This window comes from Bactrocera tryoni, chromosome 4, assembly GCF_016617805.1.
Source record: "Bactrocera tryoni isolate S06 chromosome 4, CSIRO_BtryS06_freeze2, whole genome shotgun sequence".
NCBI lineage: Eukaryota > Metazoa > Arthropoda > Insecta > Diptera > Tephritidae > Bactrocera > Bactrocera tryoni.
Window position 1 is genome coordinate 25,903,182 of NC_052502.1, and position 13,936 is coordinate 25,917,117.

The 13,936-nt window shown below is 36.3% G+C and overlaps 1 protein-coding gene across 1 annotated transcript in view; it reads left to right on the plus strand.

Annotated features, from left to right (window-relative positions):
* The first annotated feature begins 223 nt into the window (after positions 1-223).
* The window catches only part of LOC120776057 (potassium voltage-gated channel protein Shaker), a 444,773-nt gene continuing 431,060 nt past the window's right edge, over positions 224-13,936 (plus strand). The window contains exon 1 of the mRNA XM_040106518.1: positions 224-1,698. Coding sequence (XP_039962452.1) covers positions 1,553-1,698 — 146 coding nt within the window. The 5' untranslated portion in view covers positions 224-1,552. The remainder of the gene's footprint in view (positions 1,699-13,936) is intronic.

The following is a 13,936-nucleotide window of genomic DNA, read 5'->3' on the forward strand; positions in this document are numbered from 1 at the left end:
TGCCATTAAAATAATATACAATATAATATTAATTTAGTGAAAAAAATAACGGTAATTCAAAGCAAAAATGCTTAAAAAGAAAAACATTAAAATTAAAGAAAATTATTGTGAATATATAAAGCGAAAAGTATTTCGGCACCCAAATTTAAATTATTTCCAATTAAAGAAATAGGCTCCCATTTTTAATGAATTAAAAGTAATTAAAAACAAAAAATTAATTTGAAAGTATTAGTTAATTTAAAGTCTTACAAAAATTGTTAAAGTAAATGTATAAATAATTAATACATATTATAACTGCTACACAAATTAATCCAGCGTAACGTCAGCCGCCCATAAGTTACACGCCGCTGCTTAGAGAAAAATTATAATAAAATCAAACAAATAATTAGTCCAAATCCATACACTTCCCTATGAATGCGTCATTATTACGACAAATGTTAAAATATTTAACTAAAGCAATTTCAATTAGAGTAAAATCAATAAAATTTAGCTAATACAAGTTGTACGAAATTCCACAAAGAAATCGGAAACACTGAAAGTTCGCAAATACAAAAGCGGTTACTTGGCTTGAACCGGTTACTTAAATCAGATATCATACAACAAAGCTGTATAAAAGAAGTATAAAGAACAAGCATATTATAATGATTAATTAGTAAAAACCGATTACTTGAAAACCGGTTAACCACATAGACACTGATTACAATAAAATCTTTTAACGCGACGTGCAATAAATTTTACGCCTAAAAAAATTTAATTAAAAAAAAAAAATGGAAATACCGGTTACTCAGCACGCATTTCACTGCAATTCGTAAAAAGAGCAATAATTAATAAGAAAAATAAATCATGCTGCAAATTATCTAACAGCTTTCCTTAATTGGCAAACATTTGTGGAGTAAAAAGCTGCGGTTGCCTAACCCGAATACTCATCAAAATTGAGTTACAATTAAATTATTTAAAAATAGCGCAGGAAAAATCCAAACTTTCATTAGCGGCCAAATTAATTATTCGTATTCAAAAAGGTACTCCAATCTTAAAGCAAAATCTAATAAACTCGCTCTAACTGAACCGGTTACTCTGCGCCATGCCGTGTCCGCGACAGAAAATTTTCACGCGCTCGTATGCGTTTACGCCGCCAACAACGAATGGCAAACGCTGGTGATTGCAGAGTCTGCGCAAGTATTTGTGATGCAAGAACGTGAAATTACAGTTACTGTTGCAACAACAACAACTATTCACTAATCAAAGCTCCGCTCTCAATAAGAAGCAAAAGATAAAAAGTAAAGTAATTTAAGTATTAAAGCTAAATTTGCGCGTTCGCGAGTGTTTGTGTTTTATATAATTTAATTATTTTCGTTTATCGTCAACTCAATTCAATTCTCTACGCAACTCAACTCAACTCAACGCCACTCAGTGCGACTCGACGTAATCAAAGCACGAAGACGCTGACACGCGTTGACGTGCTCGTTGTGCCACTACCACCACTACCACCAATTTTCAGGTTGTTTGTTGTGTACATTGCTATTGTGTTCGTACAACAACAACAGCCGGCAAAATGACGATGTGGCAGAGTGGCGGCATGGGAGGCCATGGCTCCCAAAATAATCCATGGATGAAATTAATGGGCATCGTACACAAGGAGCGACGACATGCGGACAATGTACAATCGCAGAGCGGCTCCAACGAACGGAATCTAAATCAGTAAGTACATAATTTACGAATTTTTATGCAGAGCTTCATCTAAAGATATTTTTGTTGTTGTTTAAGATTATAGTAAAAAAGGGAAGGGAAGAACTTACGAGTGTATTTTCAAGTAGATTTCAGGTGATGCGCATTGCCTGTGGAGTTTCGATTATAATCTTTATGTTAATGCCGCGGCTCAAGACAAAGTGCATAAATTTGCAAAATACAAGTATTAAAGCCTCATTTATGCTACGGAATTATGTATTTACTTACAGCAGGGAACGTTGTAGCCACTCAAAAGATGATTATCTAGTGCTCCACACTTTGAATAATGGAGTGCCAAAGAATGCCACAAGATATAAACTTATCTTTAAAGTTAAAAAGTCCTCTTAAAAAAGTTTGACATAATTCCGTTTCTTTTCATTTCTTACACTGACATATTTTCAGATCTGGTTAATGCTTCCAAAAATAGATTATCAGGCTTTTCTTTTACTCAATTGTCTTCTACCGTAACCGAGTAATAGAAAAGTGTAATGAGTTTAGCTGTCGGTGGATTTTAATGATTTGTAGGTGTGATTCTCAGAAAGGTTTGTGATATTCAGAAGTAAAGCCCTCAGCTGCTGTAGCATATTTCATCTTAAGATCTTGAGGTTTTCAATATAGCGGCAAGCATTAAATATCGAAAAGTTACATACGAACTCGTTGTCTCCGTGGTTGAACTTATAAATATGCCAGTTTTTAAAAAATGCCTAGACGTTGAACAATATCGAAAGTTGCAGAAAGTTCCTTTGTACTCTGTAACATTTGAAACCAAGTCAAAAAAATCGTATCTCAATCTGATTCTCATCTTTAAAACAGGTTACTTTGAGCCAATATAAACATCCCAACCAATCAATCCAATGCTCCATGTGGTTGTTACAAGCCTCGACTGGGATGAGCACTGAACCTCAGCAAAGGTTTTTGGATAGAGTCCATTCGGTGGATTGATGGACTGTTTTCACGTCACAATCCTACCGCAAACCCACGTCTCTTAAGCAGTACTGATGAGTGCGATTAATGTAGGGTATTGAGCTAAGTATGTTGTCAAGCATCTCTTTCGCGACCTATTTCCGATGTCGGTTTTGCAAAAGATTCGGGTCTTTTGGTACGAATCTAGTAAGCCAAAATGTATTGAGTCGATCCTTAACAGATGTTAAGAAGCTGTGCTATCTCTCTACTGCAAACGCGATAAAAAAAATTTGTTATTCATTCTTCTAACGACTTAGTTTAAATGGACAAATCAGATTGAAATTTGATCAGATAGCATATACAAGTATTATATGGACGAAATGGTAGTGCTTTTGATTCAAGGTCCGAGTTAGTTTTTATTATCATTTGAAAGAACATTCTTTGACAATTATTTTTTGTAAATTATCTCTTTCAAACGGAGGTCGCACGTTGAGTCCAATCTTCGATGACTAGACTTTAGCATTTCGACTGGCGGCGGCTTGAACAAAAAGTTTGAACAGTTTTTCGTAGAAAAAAATAGAAAGACTTCAAAATAAAAATAAAAGCTTCCATAGCGCGATAGCGAATTAAAAATGTTTTCTTCAAATTGGAAGTTGATATCTTCAAAACTCTTCCTTTGAGAGTGGAAACCGTTTTGAAAAACACCAATCTGAGAAAAGCGATTTTAAAGATTGGAGTTGTAGTGTTCCCCACTCTGTTCCCTTTCTACAGGAAACGCTGTAGCGACCGTAATGATTCGAATTTCGATTTAAAAATATGAGAGAATGTCTATGATAGTGTACACGAACTCATAATGCAACAAAAAAAATCGATTTCACGAAAATTTCACACGGAGACGATCGCTTAATCTTTTGTATTTGAAAAGGTATTGATTTTTTTTTTAATATACTATAATACTAAACAAGCTAGAAAGGCTAAAAGTTTTCAAAGAGGTTACCAATTCGTTTCTTCCACTCCAAGCGGCATTAAAGCCAGATAACCCTTACTAAATTTAGCGGGCTGAAAATATTATAAATAGCATAGCGCCGGATACAGTAATTAAAAATTAATTAAAATGTAATTATAACGTAATAACGGTACAATTGCTCTGACAGCAGCAGCGCAGCATTGCATTATTTATTTCGAAATATATATTTAAATTTCTTTTCCTCTTTCACCTTCGAACAGCGTGCGAAGCTGCATTTGATTTACTCGGCCATTAAAATTTCGCACATTAAATCGATTAATTGGTTTTGTGCCACAACGCGTGTGTATGTGTGAGTGCATTGCGGTGTGCGCGCCATTTGCAGTGAGCGCGGAACGCACATCGGCACATCCATATAAATACTTCCGCAGATCTCGCAGCAAATGCAATTTGCGCGCTCGCTCACTGCAATTGACTTACAGCGCAGAATTCAATTTGGAATGCGAAAGCAAATTACAACACCTCTGCCTTACACTGCCGTTATGTTATACCTAACTATGAATAAACATTATGACTGTGCGTGGGTGTGTGGGAGTGCGTGCCTTGCAGCTGCCGTCCAGTCGTGTGAATAATCCTTATTACATTTACTCCCACGAGCGTGCAGTGTATTCGGTTTGTGCCGTTAGCATAGAAATTTGCACATTTGTTGTAATAGAGTGGGTGCTGCATGCTATACATTCCGATGTGGCATACTTATAGTATAACATATTCATAGATGTGTATGAGGGCGCTTCAAACATCAACGCAACTCAACCTTAAGTATGCTTTATGGACCGCTGCTTCGAATTGCTGCCGTGGAATATGGATTATGGTCATCAGTATGCTGCTCGAGTGCTGATAAGTTGTTAATTGTCTCAAATGTGCTAGGTATGTGGTACATATGAATGTGCGAACGGTTTTATAGCAAACTCTTGCCGGAGGCTTGGAACCACTGCACATCGCAATATAAAATGAAATCAGGTCACATATGAAGTAGCGGGAGAGAAGTTTTCGGGAAGCAAATAATTTTTTCATGGATCTAGTTCATGTTTTGGTTTAGCTTCTAACATTGGATCTAGAACGCGAATTGAAAGATCGGCTTAGACCATAGAGATGGCAGCACTTAAAAGAGGTTTCCTTCACGACGAGTTAGGAATGCTCAGATTATGAGTCTGGATGTCAAGACGTCAATATAAAATTGTACATTTTAGAGTAATACTATATTTTAGTAACAAAAGATGTGGACCTATATACCTTGACGCTTCTCGTAAAAGAATTTACTAAATATTTCGACGTCGAATGATTATTGTCTAATCAACGGATGAGTGAAGTACGAGATGTGTTCATAAAATAACAGGAATATTGGAAAACGCAGATTTGGATAGTTGGAGAAAATTGCCGTAATTTTTTGAACACTTCACAGGATTAGATATGTTGTCATCGAGGTCATCCAACGGGAGTAGGAAACGTGCTGTTTCAACGGGGTCGGACCATAGGGAGAGAGGTGTCAGATGTGTAGGATTAGCAGGGCATGCAAAGAGGTGGTTAGTGTCCGGATATTTGTTTGATATGTCAGGCTCGATTCTGGATAAGCGGGAGTTTAACCTGATACAGTATCCAAAACGAAGCTACGCAAGGGTCACTGACGATTCGCGCTACAACTCCAGCTGATCGTGTACAATGGGGGGTGGTTTGACTCTAATTACGTCATTTATTGAGAAGAAGTCGGTGAAGGTGTTAATTCACTGTGAATGGCGGTCAGTGCATGTCCGAAGTTTGGTCAGCTTAGTGTTTTATGTCGTCGACGTAGTTGAGGAATGACCTCTTGATGCTCCTAGGAGGTGGTCCCGTTCCAAGAAGGTGACTGCAGAGATGATTCATACTAAATCACTCCAAGGGAAACTGCTTGGAAAGGAGTCATTATGCTACTTAATTAGGAGCATACGAGCCTCATTGTGCATGTGATCCGTTGCTTGAGTTTGTCAGATTTATATTTTCCGTAGTGGGCTGTATGTATGGTCTTTTAATCCTTATGTAGTAAAAGTAGTTGTTCGGGTTAGCATTGGGGAAAGTGGAGCTTGAACCTGCGGGGCAGTGATGACCATCTAACCAAGTTAGAACTCGATAAACCGTTGTCTTCTGACCTTGCGAAATTGTCAACGACTCCACACGCCCGAACTCGGTTGTTTTTTTGAAGGAAAAAGTACATTCCTATCGAAGAATAATCGATTGTCTATTACTATTAAGGATAGTTTCTTCCTATTTCGGCGTTAGACTTGACAAACTGTTGTTTTCTGACCTTACAAAATTGTCAACGGTTCCACAAGCCCGGTTGTTTTCTGAAGTAAAAAGACGTTTCATATCCAAGAAGAATCGATTATTTATCACTATTGCTGATACTTTCATAGTCTTTCAGCATTAGCCTTGACAAACCGTTGTCTTCAGACCTTCCAAAATCATTAACGGCTCCACACGACTGCACCTGGTTATTTTCTGAAGTAAAAAGTCGATTCGTATCGAAGAAGAATGGATTGTCTATCACTTTGGCTGATAGTTTCTTGGTCTTTCAGCGTTAGATTAGGTCGTTCGTAAAGAGACATTTATTCAGTAAGATGCTCATTATAATTGGGTTTCATATTATTGTGGAGGACATGTTCATTCTTTGCCAAATCGAGGTTTTCAGAGTACTGGTTACGGTCCTGAACAAGGGATTGCCGTTACCAAAGTTGGAACTACTTGTCTAAATAAAATAAACTTCAGTTCCCCTTACTTCAAAAGCCAGTCTTTGCATTTCCTCAAAAAATATTCAAATTTTTCTTTCAAAGAGTCATTCATACTTTTTTCTTCCCCGCATTAATCCTTAAAATCCGCCTTTTCGTGACTACAAAAATCCAACGTTATCTCCCGAGGCGTTCTCTTTTGTACTCTCGCCATTCACTCGACTTTGAGCGACTATTTAATCCCATTGCTAAGCGAACTTACTGACCTCACGTTGACTGGCCTTCATGCGGCTGTTTGTCCTTTCGTTGGAGAGCCTTAAACTACCTTATATGTATATCTAGCGCTATATAGTTATACTCGTATATATATATACATATATATCTACGTTACCATACTTGAGTAACATTTCACATTTTTCACAGCGGATTTCTCATATTTTCTGTTCGTAAAAAATGCAAATCCTTTTTAAATTTTTTACTCTTAAAGGCCTTGTCGGTTTGTTTGACTTCATGCATGTACCTTTGTAGGCTGCGACCGAGCTGATACATTCACTAAACCTTCGTGTCTTACGCTTTCACTGCCATAACTTATTTTTCCTGCTTTTCCGTCCTTTGCGTTTGGGTCAGAATGTTAACAATTGCAGGTAAAGAATTTATGCGTAAGCGAGTTTGTGAAAGGATAAGAGAGCAACTAACGGCACAACTTACATGTTTTATTTGCACATAGAATGGCACTTAAATACACAATGTATTTCGTAGGAAGTGAGGCTTTAACTTGTGAACGCTGATATCCTTACCCTTTACCTTTTGTGTACCTTCACATGAGTGTGTATGTGTGTGTGTTGCTCTCACACTCCTATTTCACTCGACTTAAACTTGTAGGCGTGCTTTGTTATCGTTAGCGCCCATTTGAGGTTAAGTGTGCGCACAACACATGCAGGATAGTCGAAATGGCTCGAAGATTGTGCCAGCTTGATTGAGAAAGATACTTATGACCCTTGTGTGTGCACGTTTTGTACCTTTGGGGCGTTGCGCTTTTGTGTATTTAAATATTAATGATTTAGAGTGGTTGTTTGTGGTAACGAAAGCAACAGTTTCATTTTCGTATTTAATGTAGAGGCTGCTGGAAACATGCGCCTAAATATTAAACGTTGTAATTGAGAGCTGTCGAGAGTAACGCGGCAAGGTCTAAGTTGTTTAGGTGGATGTGGATTTGAACAAAACTCGGTTTTTATTTTTTGTGATAATAGTTGATTGCCTTTAATGGATGTAATGGAATGTTTAGTTAAGGCTTTTACGTATGTATAGGCAGTTGAAAATACTCAGAGCATTTTTAGAAAGTGCTTATGAAAAGTAATATCTATTAAGTAGATCAATATAATCTAAATATATAGTATATATTTCAAATGATAAATAAAAAAATATTAGCTGAGCAACTTAATTTTTTTGTTTTAATGAAAATGCAATGTTATTGTAAGATAATAGTTAAACATAAATTTTGCGAAGTATTGCCCATCGCTAGTCCCAACTTGTTCAAGTATTTCTGACAAAGCTAGAATACCATAACCGTAAAACTGTTCATCTTGCGGTGCTATTCAAGAAGCAAGCCATTTTCAATCTCCTTTTGTGTGTGGAACTGCTTCCGAGCCAGACCATATGTCATCGAACGGAACAAATAATATTCGATGCAATATCTGGGGAAAATGGTACGTTTAAGCGTTCCCAGGTAGGTTTTGACGGATTTGGCAACGTGAGGTCGAGCGTTATCTTGCAGCGGTATTACTTTTACGTGCATCTCCTGCTATTGGTCACAATTAACCCAAGTTACAGGTTTCTGATTCACTTCCCGCGCATGTAGTCGCTTTGAAAAGGCTTGGCGAGTGACTTCCAATGCTGCAGATAGCTCTTCTTGCGTTTGACATGGATCCTTATCAAGCGACGTCTATAATTTACCGTCTTTGTAAGATTTTTGACTTTCTTTCACACGAACAGTCGTTAATATCGAAAACGCTGTCTTTGTAGCGAATAAACCAAACACAACACATTGTTTCTCTTGGGGCAGTACCTTCTTAAACTCTTTGGAGTTCTCGATGTGCTGCAGCAGCCAATTTCCTTGGCTAAAAGAAGAAGATTCGCAATTTTTTTGCAAAAAAATCGGACTTATTTGCAACAACCAAAAGTATGTGCCATATAAACAAAGTCCCTAATGTGAAAACGCAGTTTCTCCTTCAAATATCTAGGCTACGTTTATCACGGTTCGGATATATCAAAATCGATCGCCACAAACTGCAGGAGCCCGCTATTAACAAACAGCTAGAACTTAGTGGGCACCTAATATTTAACAATTTTAACGATGAGTAAATGATTTTAAGCACCGAGTTCGAAATTTTTGACCAACGAAATGTTAAAATTATTTGAAATTTTCCTAAATTTGCTATCTCAGCTTATACATTTCTATGTATCAAAACTCGAAGAGCTCAGTGTATATATCGTAATCTAAAATTTAAAACAACATAGCATAAAAAAACTCGAAATTGGGTTTTTTATTGCTTACAACTCGGTACATTTTATTTCATATTTGTAGCATAAAATTTTCAGCTTCCGCAGTCAGATATAACTAATATATAACCAAAACTCTAATTTTGTTTTTTTTGTCTGTAAACTTATGAAGAGTTATGTTAAATTATTTTCAATTTTAGGTGACGATATGAATCTCAAATCCTTCTCGTAGTCATCGCGCAGTAAACAAACCCAGTTTACTCAAAGTTAAGTTCTACAATTCATATGTTTTCCATTTTTTTTTAATAACTATTAAGCAAAAGATTATATGGACTTTTATAGTTTGTAAAACCGTCAAAAATATTGAGCCTAACGGTGAATTATATGTTGAAAGTTTCTGGTGCATTGGATCTGTAAGGAACTACGAGGTCTTGTCAAAGCATGTGATACTCTTAGCTTTTCTATTGAAACTTCGATCACGAATGTTTCGCGCTAGAGAACGCTTAACAAAATAGTTTATCCGCATTTTAAAGGTTTTCCATTTATGAAGTGGATTTAGAGAATTTGCTTAGTCAAATATTGCTCTAGATATCTCGTTGCTTTTATATTATTATCAGTTGCTGTGCATGCTTCAGGGATGTTTGGTCATTGGGATACATGGGATACATAGTGTTGATACCGACTGAAAAATAAAAAAGTTTGCATATTATCGTCTTCAAAATAGACTCCTCTGTCAATAAAATAATGCTAAGTCTAATTTAAACAGTTTTTATAAACTCCAGCTAGAATGTACTTCAGCGTCTTCAATGAATTTTGATTATAACGGATTCGGTTAATTTTTTTAGCACAAGTATGACATCTTATTCATAAATTCACATCTTCTTACCAGTAATGATGCATTTTGCTGAATGCAAAGTTCTCAGATTTAGTCTGGTGTACATACTTACATACTTGGTGGACAATTATATTTAAAATGAAAGCCTAACTAGATTTTTTCAGCTTTAAAGTTTCCTGAAGTGCAATGCGAAATTCCGGACTAGCATTGCCACGAAATACATACAAGCGTAGAAAAACAAAAATAAAGCTCCTTGAGCACACAACGAATGATTGTTTATTCAACTTAGCATATACAAAAGTAAATGGTGACTTAAAACGCACCTTTAGTCCAAAAGCAACAGCAAAAACTGCACAAACCAAACACAAACAACCTTCGTTGCAAAGGGGGTGAAACTCGAACGCAAAAGACCAAAAATGGAGAAAGGAAAAAGTAAAAAAAAAAAAACAAAACAACACTATTAGCCAAACACAAAAGAAAAAAGGTGCGCATAAAAAACGAAACTGCGTTAGAAACGACGAAAACGGTGAGTAAAGAAAGCAAATAAAACGACATGACCAAAAAGGGCGAAACTAAAAAACAAAAAAACGCAAAAATAAATGCGAAATGTTAAACGCAAACACAAGTGACAGTTACAATCACTCAGCGCCAATTTAAGCATACGATTCATCAGGGAGAACTTCAGCTATGAACCGTACCCCCCGCAGTGACCCACCCACCGCGCCAGCGCTACTCCCGTCTCTTCAGCATGGACTGCTGCTGCACCCAATATGCCAATCAAGCGCAAATTTATTTAATGCGCTGCGCTCCGCAGTGATTTACTTACCATTCCAACCAACCAAATGGTCACGAAGACAATCCGCAGAAGGACTGGCGGGCGAACCGATACAATCGAATGCGCCAGCAATGCTCACTCACTTAATGTGGCCACCTAATGCCCAGTGGCGTGCAGTAAAAATGGGTGTGTAAAACGCCGCTAAATATCGCTAAGTAAACACACACACCTAATAAATAAGGGTTTTTATAGGTCGGCGAGCTTGAAGGCATGTAATTAATTTGCAGTGTATCGGCTGTTAGCAATCGCTGGTGTGTTGAAAGCGCGAAAAGAGTCATTTTGATTTATATAAAGAGCGATGGAACTAACGACTTTTGACTAATGTAAACTTTGGTCGGAGTTGCTTAGTCGTTGTCACCTTATCAGTACAAATGGATTGTTAGAAGACGAATATATGTTGCTTTGTATAGAATAGTTTTTGTATATGAAACGGAAAAGGTCCGTAAAGTTTTGAACTATTTGAAGATCGTAAGGGAATTTTAGAAATTTTTTCCATCTAGTAAGATTAAATTCTACTTTCTGTAAGACTTGCTTTCAGAAAAAATCGTCAAGTACAATTTTTACGATACTTTTCGGTTTGGTATATACTTTAGACAGAAAGCTTTTGGTCTCCTCGGGTCTCCTAGTGCAAGCGATAACTTGAGTAAAAATTGTGATATATTGATTAAATTTGGTATTCGTGTTCCACCCAAGAACGGTTGATAATGCGGATGGGCTGAATATATGTTTTGAAAATTTTGAAAAGTGGGTGTGTGCTCTCTCCCTAATGAATTTATTGTACATATCTTACTAACTATTTACTAATGTTAGTTTAACCAAATTGGCTTTTGGCATCTTCTTTGATACTTTGAAATTATCACGCCCACTTTATATACATACACTAAATTTCAATGAAATTAATAGGAAACAACTTCTCTCAAATACTGCACATTAAATATTCCATATCACATTTAAGAATTGTGGAAATCAGACTAAAAGTTTTCAAGTCCTCAGATAACAAATATGTGGACTACAGTGCATGTGGTTGACTTTTTAGAGAAAATATTGATCAATCTATGAGGATTAGTATTGAAGTTCGATAAGATTATATTCATAAAAATGAAAAATGGATAAAATGGATAAAATCGCGTCAATACTACTTTTAGTTCAAAAGCACTAACACTAATATTTTTGAAATTCCGGTTGACTTTATAACGCATACATACATACCAGAAGTATATGGGGGAAGTCTCTCAGGTATTTTAGTGAAACTCAATAAGCATCTATTTTTTGGTAATGATATGCTGTAGTATCGAAACTGGCTAAAATCGATTCGGTACATCCTCTAGCTTCCATATAATTTATGTAAGAATTTTAAACTTCCAGTTGACTTGATAACGTAATATGGGGCTCAATATATAAGATCTCTTGTCAGAATTAAGTGCAAGTATAATATTGGTATAACTATGATTCGTATACAAAAATTTGTATACTGAAAATGTGAGAAATCGGTACGAAATGATTTTCTTTACTCCAGTACACTTTTTGTTATATATCGGTTATGTACCATTTATAAGTCGGTTCTACATCGATAATATAATATTGGATATACTATGATTTTTATATTGCTGAAAATGTGAGAAATCAGTTCGCATCTGCCTTATACGGCACGTAATGATCTTCTTTAGTTCAGCAGACATTAAGTTATATATGGGTAATATATCGGTTATGTATCAGTTATAAATCGGTTAGTGTTGGATTATCTTCACGAAATTGCATTAAAACATGTTTTCGATTAGACCTGAGCTATTTGTTTAGCACATATATACGCGATATAGCGATTTCCATCTATCCATTTTGACTTTCCATCTGACTTTAAAGCATTTACCTGACCGCCATAGGTGTGATATTTTAATGAAATTAAATAAATAATTAATGAAATTAAAATATTCCTAAAAAGTTATGTTCTATTGTGATAAATACAAATGGAATTGGTGGTTGGATGTGGGTCCTGCTATCTTTAATATTCTAGTTACCGATTCTCTGGACGATGTTTTCCTTACATAGCCTTGGACTAAATTGAGGCCTTTTAGTTGAGTTTATATCACACATATATCACATTTGATTTAATTAGCTTGTTTTGAATACCATTTTATGGAATATGCAGTAAAATGTTGTTGTAATGAGACTACTAGAGCCTAGAACCAATAATATAAGTCAATAAGACACCAAATTTAATTGTAATTCATTCGATTTCTTCAAATAAAACAAGTTTCTGGAGTATAAAACCAGAACTTAGCCTTTCCTTACTTGTTTCGATTTAGAAAACCAGCCAGGTAACTGTGTAAATCTGTAGTTTCCTGAAAAATGAATTGTGAATTATCAGCGACAAACATATCCACATTACTGATACTAAATGTTGTAAAAATAGCTGAATAACGGTTGGTGTGAGTGGTGAATAAAAAACGAGAAAAACGAAGGAAGCGAAAAAATAAATTACAACACGTAAATAGCGGATAGCCAGAGCGCTAAAAGCGGTCAGCAGGAAGCATGCAAGCGAACAGCGCCAGCGTTTGCAACAATTACAAAAGCGGCACATAACTACAAACGAACGCCCGCCCAACAATGCATGGCAATAGCGACGACGATAAAAATAACTACAACACCAGCAACAATGGCATTAGTGCAAAGCAACAATAAAGGTGGCAAAAGAATACCGACAGTCGGTCCTTGGCGGCTTGCATGCAGCCAGTGGCCAATCGCCGGTGTATGGCAGACGGCACGAGCCGGCGAGCCTCAGCGTCGGGGCAATATAATAAATCATTGCATCAGTTATTATAGCATAGTCGGTGGTAACTAGTGATTGGCTGGTCATTGTGTTTGTCTACTGATTGTTAATATACTTTTTTATTATTTTGTTGTTGTTATTTGTGGTAGCTCGTATACCCTGAACAGTGTATGCTAAGTTTATCACGAAGTTTGTAGCAGCCAAAAAGAAACTTATAAAAACCTTAAAGTGTATAGGGTCGGTCAGTGACGCGCTAAATCAATTTACCCATGTCTCAGAGAGACGGACTGTATGTATATAGTCCCTCAGTTTTTGAGATATCGTTTTGAAGTCCTGCACCCTTTCTTTTCTCACAAAGCGGCTACTCATTTATCGAAATCGTCGTTATCAGACCACTATAGCATATAGCTGCCATAGAAACTGAACGATCGAAATAAAGTGCTTGTATGGAAAGCTTTTTTATTTGACGAGATATCTTCACATAATTTGACATGAATTATTCTCCAAATCAATGGTGAACGCTCCGAAGAAATTATTCAGATCGGCCCACTATAGCATATAGCTGCCATACAAACTGACCGATTAAAATTTAGTTTTTGTATTGAGAACTTTTTTATTTGACAAGGTATCATCACAAAATTCGACCTAG